A 21,692-nucleotide genomic window follows, 5' to 3' on the forward strand; every position below is an offset into this window, starting at 1 on the left:
CAGCCCTGAGTGTCTTCAAGGCAAAGAAGGGTGCCAGCTCTCCCAGCGGCAGCCGGGTTAGGGCACCTCCCCGGATTTTTGGAGGGGGCTCCCTGCTCTGATGGAGGTAGAAGCCTCCAGGCCAGAGACTGGCCCTGCTGTCCACTCCAGCTCACCAGTTCCAGCTGGTTTTTGCAAACACCGTGAGCTCCTGGGCCTTCTGCTATTTTGGGCCTGACTCCTATTTCTCATTAAGCACTAAGGGTTTGAGTTTCATCACGCAGTTGACACACATTTTTTCCTTCTTCATAAACCTGCTCATGAATGAGGGCTCTGTTATCCCCCATCTGCGTCCAGACCCCCTGCCTGCCCGTATCACCCAGCTGCCAGGGTGCAGGTGGGGGTCAGGGCCATCGCCAAGGGCCCAGGACAGTCAGGGCAAACCAGGAGGGGTTCCCGATGGCGCTACGCAGAGGAGCAGCTCACGCCCATCCCCAAGCCCTCCACAAAATGGGATTATGCTTCCGGCAGCCTCTTCCACTTTGGGGAGCTCAACACAATTTGGGCCTGATAACTGTATTTTCCCAACAACTTTCCTCCTCACACCCAGCAGCCTGCTTAAGTTGCTGGCTCATTGGAGGCTTCAAACTGGTTGGACCCAAACAACCCCAGCCGCTCAAAGGGCTCCCAAGTGAGATACGTCAGGAAAGGCACAGACTCAGAATCAGACCATGCTAGGTTCAAGTCTCACCTGTGCCACATACTAGTTGTGACCTTGGACAGTTGGTCATCCTCTCTGAGCCTCCGGTCCCATGCTGGGAGGTGGCGCAAGTATGGCTGCGTCTGGCATTGGCAAAGAGATGGGAGGGGCCAGCCCTGAGTGCCTGGCACAGAGCAGACACCTCTGCGAGGTGAACACCTGGCCAACGGGAGTAGCTGCCATTTATGATGCAGCCATGTTCCCGCCGCTTGACCATACTATTGAGGGCGAGATGCGTCATTGATTCAGTAACAGTGCTTTGAGAGAGAAAAGCCACATGGCATTCATTGCACACCTGGATTGCAGGAAGCTTGCATCCTAGCATTGTGGAAATGCAGCCGTGGGCCTGAGCTGCTGTGGAACTGTGGCCAGTGTTCTTGGCTCCTCTGGGCCTCAGTTTTCTTGTCTGTAAAATGCTTATCTTCTCGGAGGACTGCATGAGAATTCAGGGATGTTGGAGATTTCTGGTGCTGGCCTAGCCTCCAGTTCTTGATAAGAGTAAACTGCTGTTATCAGCCTGGTGCGGTGGCTCACACATGTAATCCCAGCACTTTGGGAGGCCGAGGCAGGTGGATTACTTGAGGCTTCAAGACCAGCCTGGCCAGCATGACGAAATCCTATTTCTACTAAAAATACAAATATTAGCTGGGTGTGGTGGTGGGCGCCTGTAGTCCCAGCTACTCGGGAGGCTGAAGCGCGAGAATCATTTGAACCCCGGGGGGCAGAGGTCGCAGTGATCCACGATTGCACCGCTGCACTCCAAGCTGGGTGACAGAGCGAGACTCCATCTCAATAATAAAAGTGTGAACTGCTATTATCAATATTGAAGTGCTGCCCAAATGAGAGTTACACATAAAGAAAAAAAAGAAGAGGCCAGGCTTGGTGGCTTACACCTGTAATCCCAGCACTTTGGGAGGCCAAGGCGTGCGGATCACCTGAGGTCGGGAGTTCGAGACCAGTCTTACCAACATGGAGAAACCCCATCTCTACTAAAAATACAAAAATCAGCCGGGCATAGTGGCCCATGCCCATAATCCCAGCTACTCGGGAGGCTGAGGCAGGAGAATCGCTTGAACCCGGGAGACGGAGGTTGCAGTGAGCTGAGATAACGCCATTGCGCTCCAGCCTGGGCAACAAGAGCGAAACTCCATCTCCAAAAAAAAAAAAAAAAAAGATGACTTTATGTGGAATTGAAGAGTCTTAAAGAGGGCATTGCCAGGCGGGGCTCAGGAAGGCACGCTTAGAGCCTTGGCCCAGTGGGGCGAACCACATCCATCGGAGAGGGCAGTGCAGGTCCCAGGGTGCACAGGTCAGTGTTTCCCGCTCCACTGCCAGGGGGCAGGGGTAGTGGGGCGCAGGCCCTGATCAGTTGCTTCGCGTTCCCATAGGAAGGCCCCTGCATCATTAGAATTTGACACTTTTGAAAAGTAACCTAAGTTGCAAAAATGTCCTGGAGATCCTTGAAAAGGAAAACTATTCCAAATGCAGGTCGAGGTTGATGCTGAAAAAAATCACCGCATGAGGCGCAGGAGGGGTGGGGTGATGAAAAGAACATGGATTCGGGAGGCGAAGAAGAGCTTTGGGATTTGTAGTCATTGGAGTCCAGCTCTTTTCCTGCTGGGCACCTATGTATGATTCACACCTTCATTTTTCCACCTGTTTATTCATTCTTTTATCCAGCTTTTGTTGTATACCTACGCCAGGCCAGACTCTATGCCAAATGCCAGTCCCTCTGAACCTGAGTATTGCCAAGTGCTAAGAGCAGTGACATCAAGCGCTCAGTGGGGCTGCTGTAAAGCTCAGATGGGCAGAGTGTGGGAGCCGTGGCACACTGGGGCCACAGGGGTAGGACGCGCTTCTGATCGGCTCCCGTCGACGGCTCAGGACTCTTTGCAAACATTAGATTTTAAAAGAGGCCTTGATGGGCTGCAGCTCAGCTGGAAGAGGCCCCTCCCTCGGGGAACTTCAGGGAAATGCAGATGAATTTGGGGTTGTCTTAATGACCGGGAGGCAGGGCCAGGGGACATCCTGTATTACCTGCAGTAGTTCCGCTCACTGCAACCTCTGTCCCCCTGGTTCAAGCCATTCTCCTGCCTCAGCCTCCCCAGTAGCTAGGATTACAGGCGACTGCCACCAAGCCTGGCTAATTTTTGTATTTTTAGTAGAGATGGGGTTTTGCCATGTTGGCCAGGCTGGTCTCGAACTCCTGACCTCAAGTGATCTGCCCACCTCAGCCTCCCAAAGATTACAGGCATGAGCCACTGTGCCCAGCCTGTTTTGTAATTTTTAAAAGATCTTTGATTCTTCTAGGTAGTTCTTTCTTATATGTATTTACTTTTTCTTTTTTTTTTTTTTGCAATGGAGTCTCACTCTCTCGCCCAGGCTGCAGTGCAATGACGCCATCTGAGCTCACTGCAACCTCTGCCTCCCAGGTTCAAGCCATTCTCCTGCCTCAGCCTCCCCAGTAGCTGGGATACAGGCGTCTACCACCTAGCCCGGCTAATTTTTGTATTTTTAGTAGAGATGGGGTTTCGCCATGTTGGCCAGGCTGGTCTCGAACTCTTGACCTCAAGTGATCTGCCCACCTTGGCCTCCCAAAGTGCTAGGATTACAGGCGTGAGCCACCACGCCCAGCCTGTTTGGAAACTTTAAACTGCTCATTCCTGGAGCACATGATAACTCTGTAGAAACTCAAAGGTCCCTGGAGCATTTAAGGCCAGCAGATCTGCTGTGGGGCCTGGGAAGGTCCCTGATGGGATGACCGCACAGGTGTAGAGAAAGGGAGTTTTCCTGAGGTCCTCCGGCCTCGGGGGTAACAGCCACTGTTTCTCAGACTGGGTTCAAATCCCCGGGCCAGCTGGTTTGCCTTTCAAGGGAGCAGATATTTCTGGACGTTGCATAGCAGGAGCAAAGTGGTCTGAATGTGCCCCCACAGGGGCCTTCTCATGCCCCGTGCCTTCCCAAGCATCAGGCCGCCGTGAGGCCGCCATGTTCTGCCCGTGCCTTGCAGGAGATTCTGTGAGTCAGAGAAAGCAGCGAGGCTGGCAGGAAGCATCCTGTCCACAGGGCAGCACAGGGCTCTAGCTGAGGTGGCATCTTCTGAACTGGGTTAAAATCCCAGCTGACCTGCGTGAGGTGGGAGACCCGGGCTTTGCACTCACAAAGCCTTGTTCAGGCCCAACATGTCCCCCATTAGCTCTGTGACCTTTGACAAGTGTCTGAACCTCTCTGGGCCTCCGTTTCTCATCTGTGAAATGGGGGTTCTAAGGCCCTATTCATGGGAGGGTTAAATGTGCAGGTGCCTGATGCCTGAGGCATGTTGGGGTCAGCAGGATGCATCAGGCACCTGCCTGCTTTTGCCCGTCCCCTCCCTCCAAGCTGGGAAGGGCCCAGCCCTCTTTTCTCCTTCCTGGGTGGGCAGTCAGTTCCCTCACACCCTGCCTGCTGCCTGTCCTCCCATCTCAGGCAAGGCTTGGCCAAATGGGAGACTGCCCCAATGGCCAGAGGCATCCCATCCTAGGATAGCAGGCCTGCCCAGAGCCAGGGCAGTCCTGAGGCGGGGACTCTGCTGGCCACTGGGTCCTGTGCCGAGGCCTGCCGGTCTGGGGACACCCAGCCTCATCTCCTCCACAACCTCTGTCCAGCGCCCCCCATTCATCCACCAACCGGTCAGACTGGGGTCACAGACTTCCAAGCTGGTCTGGGCCAAGGCAAGGAAGTCCACTTGCCCTGTCCCTCCTTCCCCTGCACCCCTCTTGGTCTTGTGGGAGCTGCCAGGAAGCGGAGCCCTAGGCTGGGAGACCCAGAGGAGGAGGCTTCTGTCCAGACCCTGCCTCAGACAGGCCAAAGTCTCCCACTGGGCTGAGCACCTGGGAGTGCAGGCCACGCTCACGTTCACGGAACAGGCTCAGGAGTGACAAGTGACCACGGGCCTGCTGCTGGGGCTCATAGCCCCCCCTGGGGACCCTGATTCCTCTGATTGTGGGTGACTTCAAATCTCCTTAGAGTTCTGCATTTCATGACATTTCTACATAGAATATGCTTTATTTTTAAAGTAAAAAAAACCTAAGTGCTCCCCTCCCTTTCATATTTTGAGATACTCTGTCACCGAGGCCGGAGTATAGTGCCGCAGTTACAGGTCACTGCAGCCTCGAACTTGCAGGCTCAAGGAATCCTCCTACCTCAGACTCTCAAGTAGCTGGGACTACAGGTGCACACCACCTGCCTGGCTTACTTTTTTTTTTTTTTTTTTTTTTAACTTTTTTTTTCTTTTTAGAGATGGGATCTCTTTATGTTGCCCAAGCCAGTCTCGAACTCCTGGCCTCAAGCAATCCTCCCGCCTCAGCCTCCCAAAGTGCTGGGATTACAGGCGTGAGCTACCATGTGCCCACCAGTGTCCTTGTGATATAGGGAAATCATCCTCCTCCTCAGGTGTGAGCCGGGCCACCCTCCTTGTGAGACATGGTTATTGAGAGGGTGGAGCACAGACACTGGGGCCAGGCTCCCAGGTTCAGATCCCAGCTCTCACCAGCTGTGTGGCCTGGGGCCAGGGCAGTCCCTCACTGTGTCTCCATTTTCCTGCCTATAAAATGGGGGTGCCAAGAGTACCCGCCCAGCCGAGTTGCTGGGAGAGTTGCATGGGCTGACGCATGGGGAGCCCTTGGAGAGCACATGGCACGCGGCAGGCGCTGCAGACGAGGTTTGCTGTCAACTGCATTTCCATTTTCTGGAAACCATGAGTCCAGGGACGGGTGGGAGGAAAGGAGGAAGGTGATTCTTCTGGAGGGAAGACAAGCTAGCTGCAAAAACAGATGACCCCTCAGAAGGGAGCGTGTGAATACGGGGGCATAAAGGGGTCTCCGTATCCTGACATGCACACGACAGGCCTCAGGCTCCTGCAGCTCTGAGACCTGCCGCAGGCCGCACCTGGGCCTTCTGCCCTCAAGCACTGCAGTCTAGAGGACCTGCCCTCAGTCCTCATCTGCCTCCCAAGCATGGAGTTCCGCTTCCTCACCGGCGCCCTCTGCCCTCATGTACCGCTCTGGGGATTAAGTGAGCAAGTCGGGTAGGCAGTGAGTGAGCGGCCGCTGGCATCACTGTCAGGACTTATCTCAAGCAACAGGCTTTCCTGGTCATTCTTTTCTCCGCATCTGGCATCGGAGCCTTTCCTCAGAAGCTTCCAGGGTATGACTGGGGTTCTGAAGGCTGCCACTCTATCGTGGGCTTATGTGGAGGAAGGTGAGGCAGGAAAGGCCTGCACTCAGGGGTGATCTAAAGCACGCATTGTTGATGGGAGTGAACACTTGTGCTTGGTGAAAAAAGCATCTCCTCCTGTTGCTGTATAAGGCACAGTTAGACACACAGCACACAAACCGATACACAGTGTATCTGTGGTGAGTTGTATGTGGGTAGGGGTCCCGGGACCACCCCTCTGCTCAGCCCGGGTCTGAGCACCCCCTGGCCTCTCCCATGGGTGGTGCCCAGGTGTCAGCGGGGCATCTCTCTGCAGCGCCTCCCCAACATGGGCCACTGGACAAGGGTTCAGATCCCACCTCCTGCCCCAGTCCAAGCCAGGATCTAAGTCAGCATCCCATTCGATCTTGGTACCTGGTGGCACATGCTAGTCCCCCAGATGGAGACTCAACATCCCTTCTGCTCTGAAGCCAATCACAGGCCCCAGGCTCTGTCATTGGCCCGGTCCCAGTGTGCACTGGGTCTTGGGTTCAGCAGTCCCCTCCCAAGCACCAGCCATCTACCCGGCCCGGGGCCCAGCAATGGGGATGCAGAGGTGAGACCTGGGCCCCTCCCTGGGGTGGTCTGACGCAAGATGGTCAGAAGCTGGGGAGCACCAGGGACAGCTCTGCGATTCGGATGGGGACTGCTCCAGCGGCCACCCCTCACTTTATCTGTCAGGATTTTGAGCTCTGGGACCTCAGAGGTGCCCAGGCCTGACTTAGGCAAGAACTGACTACCTCTGGGTTTGTTTTTCCGCAGAGTCCCTACAGCCAGAGAGATCCGGAACCCAGGTGGGGGAACTGGTTATGAACACAGTGCAGGTGCTGGGGCAGAGAGGACGGGTCATGGTCTTTGAAGCACCTGAGGTCAGATCTTAGCCACTTGCTGGTGACTTGTGGGAAATCACAAACAGCTCTGAGCCTCACTTTCCTCGTCTGTAAAATGGAGGTTGTCATGACTGCAGTCTCTGGGGGCCGTGTGTGAGTGCTCTGCTGTGTGATACAAGCCCATCTGTACTCAGACTGAGACGCCGGCGAGTTCTCTGGACGCTCCTAGCTTTTGGGGGCAAGAGTTGGCCAAAAAAACTCCCTCTTTATGAAGCTGTGCTGGTAGGTGGTCGGGAAGCAGCCTGTTGGGCCTCAGGAAACTCCCGAAGCTATTGCTTCCTTGCTGTGGCCTGGCTGTGTCACAGCCCTGTGGTCACTGTCAGTGAACTGCCATACTGCTCCTTGTCCGTAATTTGGACTCACCACACAGGATCCTCTGCGCAGATCCCATGAGCGAACACAGGCAGTGCCCTTGCTTCAAGCCCCGGTGCGCAGGCAGCGCGGAGCAAATTGCATCTGCGTTATCAGCAGTGCTAATACTGTTCGGTTGTGGGACAGTGGTCTTCCCAGGGTCAGACGGGGGTGACACCCTGGTGCCTGGCTTCACCACACACCATGGTGTGATAGAGCCTGAAATACCTGGTTCTGAGTCCAGCTTTACCCCTTCCTAGCTGTGTAGGTGACTCGGAGTGGATAACTGACCCCTCCCACTGGCCCTGCACACAGGAAGGAGGCTCTTTCATGAAAGGGTTAAGTGAAATCAGGTGAACAGCACGGTGCTTCCCACACCTGCTGTAACTGAGGTTTAGCCCTCCTTCCTTACCCAAGCAGGCGTTGGCTTTTCCTAAGATCCCAGCTGTGGCCTTTCAGGGCTGGTGAGAACCAAGGCTCTGCTGTCACAGAAGCCTGGATTTGACTCCTCATATGCCACAGCTGTGTGACCTTGAACTGCTGAGCCTCCAGTTCCTCATCTGTTAAGTGGGGTTAGTCACATTGACTTTATTGTGCTCTTGTAAAGAGTAAATGAACTAAGGTATAGCGCTTAGCGTAATGCAGTGTGTGTAGAAAGTCTCTGTGACATCGGAGCTGCTGTTGTTATTGTCATTGTTATCACCGTCATTAGCATCAACTCTTTTTTTTTATATACTTTAAGTTCTAGGGTACATGTGCACAATGTGCAGGTTTGTTACATATGTATACATGTGCCATGTTGATGTGCTGCACCCATTAACTCATCATCATTTACATTAGATGTATCTCCTAATGCTATCCCTCCCCCCTCCCCCCACCGCACAACAGGCCCCGGTGTGTGATGTTCCCCACCCTGTGGCCAAGTGTTCTCATTTTTCAGTTCCCACATGTGAGTGAGAACATGCGGTGTTCATTGTCTGTCCTTGCGATAGTTTGCTCAGAATGATGGTTTCCAGCTTCATCCATGTCCCTACAGGGGACATGAACTCATCCTTTTTTATGGCTGCATAGTATTCCATGGTGTATATGTGCCACATTTTCTTAATCCAGTCTGTCATTGATGGACATTTGGGTTGGTTCCAAGTCTTTGCTATTGTGAATGGTGCTGCAATCAATATACATGTGCATGTGTCTTTATAGCAGCATGATTTATACTCCTTTGGGTATATACTCAGTAATGGGATAGCTGGGTCAAATGGTATTTCTAGTTCTAGATCCTCGAGGAATCTCCACACTGTCTTCCACAATGGTTGAACTAGTTTACAGTCCCACCAACAGTGTAAAAGTGTTCCTATTTCTCCACACCCTCTCCAGCACCTGTTGTTTCCTGACTTTTTAATGATCGCCATTCTAACTGGTGTGAGATGGTATCTCATTGTGGTTTTGATTTGCATTTCTCTGATGGCCAGTGATGATGAGCATTTTTTCATGTGTCTTTTGGCTGCATAAATGTCTTCTTTTGAGAAGTGTCTGTTCATATCCTTTGGCCACTTTTTGATGGGGTTGTTTGATTTTTTTCTTGTGAATTTGTTTAAGTTCTTCGTAGATTCTGGATATTAGCCCTTTGTCACATGGGTAGATTGTACAATTTTTCTCCCATTCTGTAGGTTTCCTGTTCACTCTGATGGTGGTTTCTTTTGCTGTGCAGAAGCTCTTTAGTTTAATTAGATCCCATTTGTCAATTTTGGCTTTTGTTGCCATTGCTTTTAGTGTTTTAGTCATGAAGTCCTTGCACATGTTTATGTCCTGAAAGGTATTGCCTAGGTTTTCTTCTAGGGCTATTATGGTTTTAGGTCTAACATTTAAGTCTTTAATCCATCTTGAATTAATTTTTGCATAAGGTGTAAGGAAGGGATCCAGTTTCAGCTTTCTACATATGGCTAGCCAGTTTTCCCAGCACCATTTATTAAATAGGGAATCCTTTCCCCATTGCTTGTTTTTGTCAGGTTTGTCGAAGATCAGATGGTTGTAGATGTGTGGTATTATTTCTGAGGGCCCTGTTCTGTTCCATTGTTCTGTATCTCCGTTTTGGTACCAGTACCATGCTGTTTTGGTTACTGTAGCCTTGTAGTATAGTTTGAAGTCAGGTAGCGTGATGCCTCCAGCTTTGTTCTTTTGGCTTAGGATTGTCTTGGCAATGTGGGCTCTTTTTTGGTTCCATATGAACTTTAAAGTAGTTTTTTCCAGTTCTGTGAAGAAAGTCATTGGTAGGTTGATGGGGATGGCATTGAATCTATAAATTACCTTGGGCAGTATGGCCATTTTCACGATACTGATTCTTCCTATCCATGAGCATGGAATGTTCTTCCATTTGTTTGTGTCTTCTTTTATTTCATTGAGCAGTGGTTTATAGTTCTCCTTGAAGAGGTCCTTCACATCCCTTGTAAGTTGGATTCCTAGGTATTTAGCATCAACTCTTAGAAAAGAAGAAAAGCTGTTGTCTGAAAGCAAAAATAAAAGTATCCACCAAGGCCGGGCATGGTGGCTCACACCTGTAATCCCAGCACTTTGAGTTATTTATTTTTTTGAGACTTGAGTCTCGCTCTGTTGCCCAGGCTAGAGTGCAGTGGGGTGATCTCAGCTCACTGCAGCCTCCGCCTCCCAGGGTCTAGCAATTATCCTGCCTCAACCTCCTGAGCAGCTGGGATTACAGGTGTGAGCCACCACACCTGACCTATCCCAGCACTTTGGGAGGCTGAGGCAGGCAGATCACCTGAGGCCAGGAGTTCAAGACCAGCATGGCCAACATGGCAAAACCCCATCCCTACTAGAAATACAACAAATTAGCTGGGCATAGTGGCGCACGCCTATAATCCCAGCTGCTCGGAAGGCTGAGGCACGAGAATCACTTGAACCCAGGAGATGGAGGTTGCAGTGAGCTGAGATCGTGCCATTGCACTCCAGCCTGGGCAACGGAGTAAGACTCTGTCTCAAATAATAAATCTTAAAAAAAGAAAAAAAAGGGATCCAACAAATAGGAGGTTTGACCCAAACTACAAACAAACAGCTTAGAATGTTTGTTGTTTATGAATCCATCTGTAGAATTTCCTCTCAGTTCTGATCACAGAAAAGTGAGAATGGCCCCAGGGTCCCAGCCTTAAGCCCCCTACGTTAGTTTGCTAAGACTGCTATAAAGTACCATCGACCTTGTAGCTTACTCAACAAACACGTATTTCTCTCAGTTTAGGAAGGCACAACCCTGAAGTCAAGGTGTGGGCAGGGCTGGTTTCTCTGGAGGCCTCTCTCCTGGCTTGCACATGGCTGCCGTCTCGCCGAGTCCTGGCTGGTCTTTGCTCCGCGTGTCCGTGTTTCCTCTTCTTCTAAGGACATCCGTCTACAGCCTCATTGTAACCTAATCACCTCTTTAAAGGCTGTATCTCCCAGTACAGTCACATTCTGAAGTACTGGGGTGTAGAGCTTCAGTATATGAATGGGGGGCAAAGTTCAGCCTAAAACACCCCCTAATGGTCCCAAAGAGGGCATGAACAATGATCACGTAGCCTTGGTTCAGAGGGCATTGTGAAGCCTGGGGAATAGACAGCTCACCCCCTCGGGTGCCATGAGGAAGTCTCTGCACAGACCGGGTTGTGAGTCCTCGAGGCCACGCTGAGAACATTGACTTGTTCATCCTGGAGGTGGAAGTGGGTGGAGGAGTCAGTGCCACTGACTCCCTGCCAGGCTCTCACCCCATCTTTTGGCCCATCTGGGACCAAAAACAGTGCCGTAAACCTTTCCTTGTCCCAACCAAAGCTGACTGTCACCCTCTCTCATTCTAGGTCAGACTATGATGACTGGAGACCGTCTCTGGCCAGTTTGCTTCAACCCATTCCATTCCCCAAAGAGTAAGTCCCGTGCGCATCCCCAGAGCCCTCCCACCTGTGAGACAAACCTCAGTTGTCCACCAAGGCCTTAGTGGGGGACCAGTCACGTTATGGGGAAGCCAAGTCACAGCGGGAAGACCCTGGAGACGTCGGTACCAGCTCAGCCACGTCCTCAGCTGTGGGACTTCTGGGGAGGCACATCTTCCCTCAGAAAGTGGGGAACTCAGGAGAACAGGGACATTGCAGGACCTGTTTGACTGCAGTGTCACAAGGATTCATGAGCTAAGAATGCAAACAGAGCCCTCCCCACGGCGCCTGGCAGGCCGTGCAGTTAGCGTTTTTTATTATGCACCAGATGGGAACCGCAATACCTGCCGCTCCTCTTCCGAGGGCGATAGTAAGAATCAAAAGATAATGCGCGTGGCATTGCTCGCTGTGCCGTACTGAGATGCTGGAAGCGCTCTGATCACGCCCGATACAACGCTCAGCTCAGGCTCTGCAGCAAACCTGGCCAGAAACAGACCCTCTGCCTCTCTCTTGCCGGCCCCTAGCACCATATTGAATTGATCACTGGAAACTAGAGAGAACGCTGTCTGGTGGATAATGGCCTGAAGAGAAGGCTTTGTCAAAATAACCAGGCCCTGAAATGCCTCCAGGTCTCTTTCGAGAGGTTGCAAGGAGCCAGCCTCGGGAGGCGGCTGGGGCTCTCGGAGGAGCCGATTACCAAGCGTGTTTATGAAATGCTGCCTCTGTAAGGGCACATTACACGCAGTAATTGCCCCATTTGCTGGCCTGGCCAGTCCCCGAGGGTCCCCAGGACTTGAGACCGGAGAAATCCAACTCCTAAGAGGCGCTCAGTCTCAGCAGAGTCGTGATGTCATTGGCCTCAGTCCCTGTCCCCGTAGGCCTGGGCGCTCTTGGCTGTGGCAACTGGCTTAGAAGAATTGTCCCCAATGGCCGCTGATGTGTGCGGTAATGAGTGCCGCCCGCCTTAATCGTGGAACAATTAATGAGCACACCTGGGTCTCTGGAGCCCACGTGCACCCACACGTGCTCAGGCAGCAGCTTAGCCCCTCTTGTTCACAGGTGTGGGCACAGGGACCTTTCGGGAATGGGGGGCCCAGTGTGTTCATGTTGCTCTGATCTGCCGCCTCCTCAAAGAAGGCCTTTGTTTTGGAGCTTTGAGCGGAGACAAAATGTTGGCATTTCACTCACATTCCTCTTCATTCTTTGAATCAGACAGAAAGTCTGGACGTCCCCAGAGGTTAATCTTGGGAACATTGTGCTGTTTCCGACGCTTCTGTTAACCGCCGTATTTTCCCCTGTTTTTGTTACAGAGCCCTCGCCCATGAGAAGTTCACCAAGTGAGTGTCTGGGCACCGCCCTCCTTCCATTCTGGCACGCACGGCCTCTGTCCTGAGGTCTTCCCTCCGCGGCACGTGCATTCTGGGAGGCGGTGGTGGCTCCTCTTGGCAGTTCTCCTGAGACACGCGTCCCTGATCCACCGGCTTGCCCAGCTCCCTGGCCCGTTCTTCCTTGACACCATCCCCTCCCCTTCCCACACCTCCCACTCAGTTCCAGACCCTGGCAGTAACTCCGGCCGCCTCGTCTCTTCCAGGGAACTGAAGTACGTGATTCAGAGGTTCGCCGAAGACCCCAGGCAAGAGGTGAGGCCTTTCTTTCCGCATCTCAGGCCTGCTGTCTGGGGATGGCAGGATGTACGAGGGCCCCTTAGAGGCCTTCTGAAGCTCTGGTGGGGGCCTCCTTGTCACCAACAGGCATTCAGAACAGCTTTCAGAGACCCACTGCCTGTGTATAAACACAGCCCCGCCTGGTGCAGAGCCCAGCCTGTGATGTCAATGTTTTACTGTGAACGCCGGCTCACCGGGAGTGGTTTTCCACTGGCTGGTGGTTTCTGCCCGCAGCCGAGGCCTTGATTTCGGGCTGGGCTGGCATGGCAGCTCTCAACCAGCTCTGAGGCAGCATTTTGATCCTGTCTGGTTCTGCTATTATGTGAATCACTGGGCAGAACAAGGAATCTGAGCTGGGATTCAGAGCTGGGTTTTTATCTCCTGGTCATGGTGGCCAAGGGTTTCCCTGAAGGGCTGCTGTGTCCCTCACCAAAGCTGGGCTTCCAGGGAGAGGGCAGCCTTCCACCTTCTGCCCCTGAGCCTGTGCACATGGGCAGGGACCTAGGCAGGCAAGGAAGCCAGCCCGTAGCCCTGGGCCGGCATCATCTAATAGTAACAGCACCAGCAGCTGTCCTTTATAAGGTGCTGTGCCCCGGGTCAGACACATTCCTTTTCTCATGCCTCACAGCGTCCCTGTAAGTGTCTTCTATAGTATTCCCAGTGTTGCGTGGCTGGTCCATGACTGAGGCAGGATTCGAGCCTGGTGCTGATAACCATCTCACTGCACTGTGTGCTGTGTTCTGAGATGCTCACAGCCTGCTTCCCTGCGTGCATGAGTTCTGGGTGTGGTAGTGCCCTGACTCCCAGTTGAGGACAGACCTAGACTCGTGCTCCCAGCAGAACAGGGGGAAGGATGAGCAGAGGACAGAGGGAGTTATTCTCCATAGAGCCATCCCCGGGAGGCTTCCTAGAGAAGGTGGTACTGAACTGGCTGGACTTAGCTAAATGGATCAAACTGGGCCTTAGGCTGGAGGGTGGAAAATGGTGTTTGAGAAGGAATCTGAGGACACATGGACACCAAGGTCTTGCCATGTCCAACCATGGCAGGTCTCTCTGACTCAGAACCCACAGTTTATCAGGCTGTAATTCCAGAAGTTCTAGAGTAATTGTTCTCAAACTATATTACCTGAGGAGCTTGTTCAAAAGGCAGACCCCCCTGCCCCCACATCCCTTCCCAGTTCCAGCTCACGGGGCCTGGGTGGAGCCAAGCATATGCATTTTGATGCGTTTTGAACAAGCATCCCAAGTGGTTCTGAGGGGCTGGTCTCCAGGCCACACTGAAAAACCGAGTTCTGGAGGGATCTTGAAGAATCTAGTTCCAAAACACTGCAATTCTAAACACCAGTTTCCCTAAGTGATCCTCAGGCATGGAGGGAAAAAGGAGAAACGGTGGATATGGTGCTTTTAAATGTCAGGGACCAGTGAGTGTCTCCATTTTTCTTAAACTTAAGTCATTCCTTGCCACCTGTGAAGACAGAGTGTCTCAGAATTCTCCTGGGAACTGAGCCTTTATTCAAACCCAGACTGTGAAGTTGGGAGAACAAAAGTGGCATCAGCTGCTTCTCAGAGTAGAGAGGCAGGGCCAGCTGCTGGGAGGGTAATTTTCAAACCAGGGAAATGTGCATGAGGCCCAGAGTGACCTGCCGGTCCGGAAGGAGCCAACTCCCCTGGCCAAGGTCCCACACCCAGGCCCTTGTTCTCCTGTTTGCCTCTTTCTTTTCTCTGCTGATTCTCTCTCCCTTTTCCTCCTCACTCTTCTTTCTCCCTTCCCTTCTACCTTCTCCTTCCTAAATGAAGCCAAAGTTGTTTCCTTTAAAATTATTTGCTGTATTTGTTGAATAGCATCTTAACACTCCTAAGTCCTTATTGCTTTGAAGTCAATAAGTGAACCCTTGATATTCTTCCAGCTCAGAGGGAAAAATAAAAGCCACTGCCTTTGTTTTCTGTGTGCTCGTGTGTGGGTTGTGATCAGTTTAATATCTGTGGGTAACGGATTCTTGGCAGCCAATTGTCCTTTCCTAAAGGAAATGATGAGGAACTTCTCTCAGCTTTCTTCGGAGGACAGGAGGAGGTGGGGAAAAGTCCTTTGTGTTTCGTGCACGCCCTTGCTCTCATGCTCTGTCTCTCTCCCTTACTCTCCCCACTCCCCATCCTCTCCCTCCTTCCCTCTCTCTCTGTGTAATCACAGCAGGGGCCAGAGTGGATGCGGAATTCCTCCCATACATGCACACATGTGTGCTCACATGCACAAACAGGCCCATCCACACAGACACACAGCTCTGGGAAGGAATGTGAGAGCTGTGCTTTTGGCACTGAAATTGCCCCCAGCCACGGACAGATCCTTCAGTGGAGAGGGACAAAGACTCAGGGAAGGAAGTGGGGATGAGACCGAACAAGAGAGGGTGGCAGAGTCCCAAAGAGGGAGAGAGAAGGGGGGAGAGAGAGAGAGAGAGAGAGAGAGAAGAGAGAGAGGGAGATTAGCAGGGCAGATACCTGGAGGGGAGGATGGTGCCCACACAAGTCAAGAAAGGGAGGAAGAAGGCACACACCCAAGAGGGAGAGTCGGTGCTGGGGGCAGCAGAACCCCAGAGAGATAGCAGGGAGAGGTTTCTAGAGAAAGAGCAGAGAGCACGGGAGAGGAGTTAGAAACACAGAGAGAGGAGGACAGAGAACCGAACAGAGAACGGAGACCCAGGAGATGGCCCCACCCAGAGGAAGGCATAGCAGAAGGGGAAAGGGGGTAGGAGAAGGGGAAAGGGGCTGATTGCGTGCGGTTGCTCTGGGCATCTCTGCCTGGTGCAGCCACAGGCCCGCTTCATTCAGATCAGCCAATCAAACCAGAGCTTGCTCTCTCTCCTGTGCAGCTGACAGCCAGTAGCCAGAGTCCCCCGGGGTGTGGGGGCCACAGTATTTCCCAAAAGACCTTTTGTGGCATTTGGTGGAAGGCTGGGGGTTGCTGGAGGAAACAAAGTTAAGCGGGTCTCTTTACTGCAGGACTTGCCCGAGCCTTTCCCATTCGTGTGTGCAGATCATGGTCGCCCTTGTCACCGGGGCTGCATGCAGCTCACACTTGTGTCTTCCCCTATCTGGCAGGTCCACTCGTGCCTGCTGAGCGTGCGGGCCGGCAAAGACGGCTGGTTCCAGCTCTACAGCCCCGGAGGGGTGGCCTGCGACGATGACGGGGAGCTGTTCGCCAGCATGGTATGCAGTGGGACCCCAGTGGGGCGATTTCCAGGGGGCCCTGGGCTTGCCATGCCTGACTAGTAAAACAGCCGTCCCCCATCTCCTGGGGCCAGCCCCGGAGTTTCCAGGCCAACACAATGCTGATCATGAAGGTGGTGGTGGTGGTGGTGGTGGTGGTGGTGGTGACCGTGACTGTCACTTACTCATTTCTTATCTGAGGCTCCAAGCCAAGCACTTGGCATTCCCAGTTGCACTCAGTCTCTCACAGCACAGTGAGAAGAGGACACATGTCATTGCCCCATTTTATACCCAAGGCAGCTAAAGCCTGGGCCGTTACTGCCTGAGGTCACACAGTTCATTGTCATGGTTATGTTCCTACAAGGAATTGAGTGCCCAACGGGACTAGGGATTCTGGAAGGCACTGCAGCTCCACCAGCTTGTTTAATCCTTACAAGGAGGTGTCACAGTCAGGGTGATTGTTCCCACTATCATGAGGGGTCTGAGGTCAGCAAACCAATAGCTGCATCCATGATAACTTTCTTTGTGCCCAGCACTGTATCCAGCACTTCATATGCACTATCTTTTTTAATCTGTACTGCATCCTTGTTGCTGAATTACACCTCTGTTGAAACAGAGGCCCACAGAGGTTCGGTGGCATGCCTGGGGTCCCACAGGCCTTCTGTTTCCAAGCCCTTCCTTGGCCAGGCCCACCTGCCTTCTTCCAGGAGTAAAGGGCCACAGACTCTTCCTCCCCCAGGGCAGATGCTGCACCCTAGTGGCCGGCAGCCTCACCGACTCCACTTGCTGAGAAAACCCGCTCCATTTGCTGGTCACTGGTGCTCCCACACTCAAACTGGGCTTCCAGTCGCAGCTCTGCTGGGAGCTAGCTTGTTGACCTTGGGCTGGTAACTTGCCTCTGCCAGCTTCAGTCCCTCGTCCGGGAGCATCGCATCGGCCTCTCGAGGTTACCGTAGCGATTGCACGCGACAGCAGATGCACGGCGCCCGGCAGGCCAGCACAGTCACTTCTCGGAAATGACGCCGGTGGTGATTCTCCTCTCTGCTGGGTGGCTGGTTTGGCTCTCCGCACTGAACTCAGCAGAGATGTTTGTGCAGCGATGACAAATTGAGGCGCTGCCCCTGGAAGCTTCTTGAAAAGGGCTTATTTTTAGGACCTTTGCCTCATGCACTCCCTCTCCACTCCTCGCCTGCCATCCCAGGGCTCTCAGGGCCCTGCGCATCTAGGAACATGCCTGCCCCTGCCAGCCTGCACCACCTCTCTCGCGCTGTCGGTCACCTCTCGGGTTCTCCTCTGATGTCACAGCTTCACCATAGCAACGCTCAGCAGTGCCCCCCACTGCCACCCTACAATGTGAGGACTCGGTGCAAGAAAGCTCAGGGAGCTGGCGGCTTCCCAGCCCGAGAGATTGCATTTGTATGCCAGAGCTGTTCATGATGGAGCGGAAAAAATATACACAAGGAAGGAAGCAGGCAGCCGCTGGATGGAAGTGTGTTGTTGCCATGGAGATGCATGGCTTGGAAGCCAGCCCCTTGATGAGGCTGCTTTCTTCACCACCAAGGGCATTTGCCATTGTGTGAAGTTGGAGGAAAGCCAATGGGGTGTCGAGGCCTCCCCCCAGCCCTGGTGACCGGGGACCCCTGCCCTTGGGCCCCCATCGCACATGCACCAGAACAAAAGACCGCCCAACACGTAACCCAAGAGGAAGCAGGATTTGCCAATTCTTGGATTCCTGGGGCGCAGGCAGTCTCCCAAAACACCCTTCTGAGCTCACAGCGGGCTTGGCAGGGTTGGCTGGGCTTCGTCACGTCCCCTACCCCATACATGTGCGAAGGCTGCCTGGAAGTTTCTGCCTGGTTCCAGCGGTGCCAGCAATTCAAAGGATCAACTGTCAGCAGACTCCCGAGGGGAGCAGAGGAGGGGGCTTTTTTTATTTTGGCAGTAAAATACACATCATGTAAAAGTTAGCATCTGTAAGCACACTGTTCAGTGACATTGAAGACGTTCATGTTGTTACGCAACCATCACCACTGTTCATCTCCAGAACGTTCTTATCTTCCGAAACTGAAACTCAGCATCCATTACACACTGACTCCCCCTTCCTTCCACCGTCAGTCCCTGGCAGCCACTTTTCCTTTGTGTCTCTGAATTTCCCTATCCAGGTACCTCATGTAAGTGGAGTCAGAGTCATCCTTCTGCTTAAAACTTCGACGTAATAAGTGTTTAAAACATCAGAACTTTTATAATGGCAGGAGATTACATATTTAGAGATTCTATTACAGATTCTTAAAAAAAAAACTAGCAAGGGCCGGGCACAGTGGCTCACGCCTGTAATCCCAGCACTTTGGGAAGCTGAGGCGGGCGGATCACTTGAGTTCAGGAATTCAAGACCAGCCTGGCCAACATGGTGAACCCCATCTCTACTAAAAATACAAATAAATTAGCCAGCCATAGTGGTGCGTGCCTGTAATCCTAGCTTACTAGGGAGGCTGAGGTGGGAGGACTGCTTGAACCCAAGAGGCAGAGGTTGCAGTGAGCCAAGATCGCACCACTGCACACTTCAGCCTGGACAATAGAGCAAGTCTCCGTCTCAAAAAAAATAAAAATAGCAAAGGCTACATTTGTTTAAATCAATAGACTTTAAATTGCATTCTAGTCAGCTTTTATTGCATTTAGTATTATAAATTTATACAAAAGATACCCTTGCTGAGCTGGGGCTTATAGTTAAATCAGGTACTACTAAAAGGCAAAAGACAGAATGAAAAGAGGGATCATGAACGTGACTTTCGCAACTGGCTTATTCCACACAGCATAGCGTCCTCAGGGTTCATCTGGGTTAGACCGTGTGCCAGGGAGGGGTTTCTTGCATCCCCCGGAGCCTGGTGATCCTAGAACACCTGGCTGTCTGGACAGCGTGTAGGCAGGTCTGTTCAATGGCTCTTGGGCTCACTTCCTGCCAGCACGCTGGAGGCTGGCACTGGGTGTCTCTGTCCCTTCACCTGGGCCTTCTTGCCTCACAGGTGCACATCCTCATGGGCTCCTGTTACAAGACCAAAAAATTCCTGCTCTCCCTGGCGGAAAACAAGCTGGGTCCCTGCATGCTCCTGGCACTGAGGGGGAACCAGACCATGGTGGAGGTAAGGAGCTGGTCGGGGTCCCTGGCAGGGTGGCCGGCTCCCTGTCCCTTGTCCGTGCCGATAGAGCATCTGCTGGGAGCCAGGAGCTGCTGCAGGCACAGGGGGCAGTGGGTGAGGCGGGTAGTGCCAGCCGTCCTGAGCTTAGTGGGAGCCTCGAGCCCTCATCACGCAGTGTATTTGTTTCCGTTGTGATCCAGCTGATCCATGGATCATTGGGGTTGGGGACGCTTCTGTTCTGCTCATCTATTGCTGTGTAACAAACCACCCCTAAGTGAGGGCTTTAAAACAAGATCGCTCATTTCTTTTGCTCATGGGCATTGGGGTACCTGGGCGCAGCTACGCACTTCTCACTTGGGGCCTCGTCAGTCAGATGGGGCCAGGTTGGGTTAGCCCCAAGCCTTCTCGCGTTTGCCTAAGAGGCCTCAGACAGTGAGGGCTTTGGCGGCTGGGGCTCCCCAGCCACACTCTCCGCCTCGTGGCCTCCGGGTAGCCTGCCCACCTGCCAAGAACACACACACCCAGCCCTGCAGGTCACCCCTCACCTGCTGCTGCTCCTCTCTCTCCCTGCACGCTCCAAAGTCCCCAGAAGCCTGAGACTCCCAGAGCAACTGTCCCAAGGGAGCCAAGGCAGAAGCCATGTCACTTTTTAACTTAGCGTCCCTTAGAAGGCAGGCGGCATCATTTCTGCCACATCCTACTGCTGGCAGTGAGTCACCACGGCCGGCCCTCAGTCAAAGGCGTGGGAGCTAGACTTCACCCCTCAGTGGGAAGAGCGTCGAAGAGTTGGCAGGCGCAGCAAAGCCATGGGAGCTCCCGTGGAAATGAGAGTTCAGGGAGATGTGAGCCCTGGGGAAGAGGCAGCGGGAAGGTGGGAGCTGAGCAGGCTGTGGGGACAGCCCGGGCGGAGGCTTTCCGGAGGCCAGGGTGGCTGGAACACAGGGAGCCAAGGGGCAAGAGGTCTGGGATGTGGCTGGATGTGCATGAAGAGCCTTCTGGGTACCTAGAGGTGCTGGGAAGGAGTTTGGATTTAGTCTTGGCTGTCCTGTGACAGGGATTCGGAGGCCATGGGGGAGGGTTGAGCAGGGAGACAGGAGACAGGCAAGGGGCGCTGTGAGAAGCGTGGGCTGAGTGACTGCTCCTTGGTGAGTGAGAAGTCCTGGAACTGAGCACCATGGCATGCACCTGTAGTTCCAGCAACTCGGGAGGCTGAGGTAGGAGGATCACTTGAGCCCAGGAGGTCGAAACTAGCCTGGGCAACATAGCAAGACCTCATCTCAAAAAAAAAAAAGAAGTAGTCCTTGGAAAGGGAATGTGAGAGGCAAGGCTGTCAGGCGTGTTGACTCCCAGGCAGAAGAGCCACATGTGCAGTCACGAGGCCCTCTAGGAAGCTGTGTGGTAGATGGGCCCAGGGCTCCGAGCCATTCCGTGAGTTTGAGCACCTACTTCGTGACAGCCACTGGGGAAGAAACTGGGGAGAGAGAGAGGTGTCTTAACTTCTGGACTTTCCACCAGTGCTCAGGGGCCTGCAAACATCCCCCAGGGGCCTGCCCCATGTCGAGACACCGCACGGTAAGCAGATGTCTGGGAGACTCTCATGTCTGTTGACGTTTGAACTTGGAGAACCTCAGTGCGTGGTCACTGGTGCTACCATTGTACAGGCAGGAAGTTGGGCAGGTAATTTGCCCAGCCTTACACAGCCAGGGCTGCAGAAAGGGGATAGTGGGGTTGTTGGTTTTCAAAACAAGGCCATTGGGGTGCACAGAGTGTGCTTAGCTAGGGTAGCAGGCTGGGTCTGTAATGCACCACTGCGGTTCTGGGCAGATCCTGTGCTTGATGCTGGAATACAACATCATCGACAACAATGACACCCAACTGCAGATCATCTCAACCCTGGAGAGCACAGACGTGGGGAAGCGCATGTATGAGCAGCTGTGCGACCGACAGCGGGAGCTGAAGGAGCTGGTGAGTCCCTGGCTGCTCCGGACCACTCCCCTGCCCAGCAGGCTAGGGAGGGCCAGGGTGGGACACGGGGCAGCTAGTACTTGGACCTGAGTGGACCTCAATCTCATTGAATTCTCCTCCAAACCCAAGAAATTGGTATTACCACCTGCCACTTTTCAGGTAATCAAAGAGAGGCAAAGCAATCCCCAGAGTCACACAGCTCACTGGGGCCTGGCCAGGACAGTGCCCACTCTCCCTCCTCCATGTCCCTTACACCCTTCCATTTCAGTACATGGGGGACCCAACTTCCAAATGCCAGAACCCACACCTCTTCGCTGAAGGACTTTGTATGTCCACATGCATATACTCACACATGTGTACACAGAAGGACAAATGGGGCAAGAAATTCATGCCTTCTGCTCTCCTGGAGCAGCCCTCAACCAGTCCCTTCTGGAGAGAGTGTGTATAAATACCCCAGCTCCCTCACCCCTTCAGTGAGATAGGTTTGAGACATGGCTTCTCCACCATTTCTTAGAGTCCCCCGGTGGGATTTGGTGCCAGTACCCACCCATTAATAGCTGGATTGATAACACCCCTTCCATTGTAGGCAGCCACAGCGTCACTTCCCC

At 53.1% G+C, this 21,692-nt stretch overlaps 1 protein-coding gene across 5 annotated transcripts in view; it reads left to right on the forward strand.

Moving 5' to 3' along the window:
- CMIP (c-Maf inducing protein) overlaps nt 1–21,692 on the forward strand; it is a 271,934-nt gene that overhangs the window by 239,690 nt on the left and 10,552 nt on the right. For all 5 annotated transcript variants that reach the window (XM_024233595.2, XM_063717370.1, XM_063717372.1 and 2 more), the window contains 6 exons: nt 11,049–11,114; nt 12,431–12,457; nt 12,712–12,760; nt 15,878–15,985; nt 19,006–19,122; nt 20,944–21,084. In XM_024233595.2, coding sequence (XP_024089363.1) covers nt 11,049–11,114; nt 12,431–12,457; nt 12,712–12,760; nt 15,878–15,985; nt 19,006–19,122; nt 20,944–21,084 — 508 coding nt within the window. The remainder of the gene's footprint in view (nt 1–11,048; nt 11,115–12,430; nt 12,458–12,711; nt 12,761–15,877; nt 15,986–19,005; nt 19,123–20,943; nt 21,085–21,692) is intronic.

Source organism: Pongo abelii, chromosome 18, assembly GCF_028885655.2.
Source record: "Pongo abelii isolate AG06213 chromosome 18, NHGRI_mPonAbe1-v2.0_pri, whole genome shotgun sequence".
Lineage (NCBI taxonomy): Eukaryota > Metazoa > Chordata > Mammalia > Primates > Hominidae > Pongo > Pongo abelii.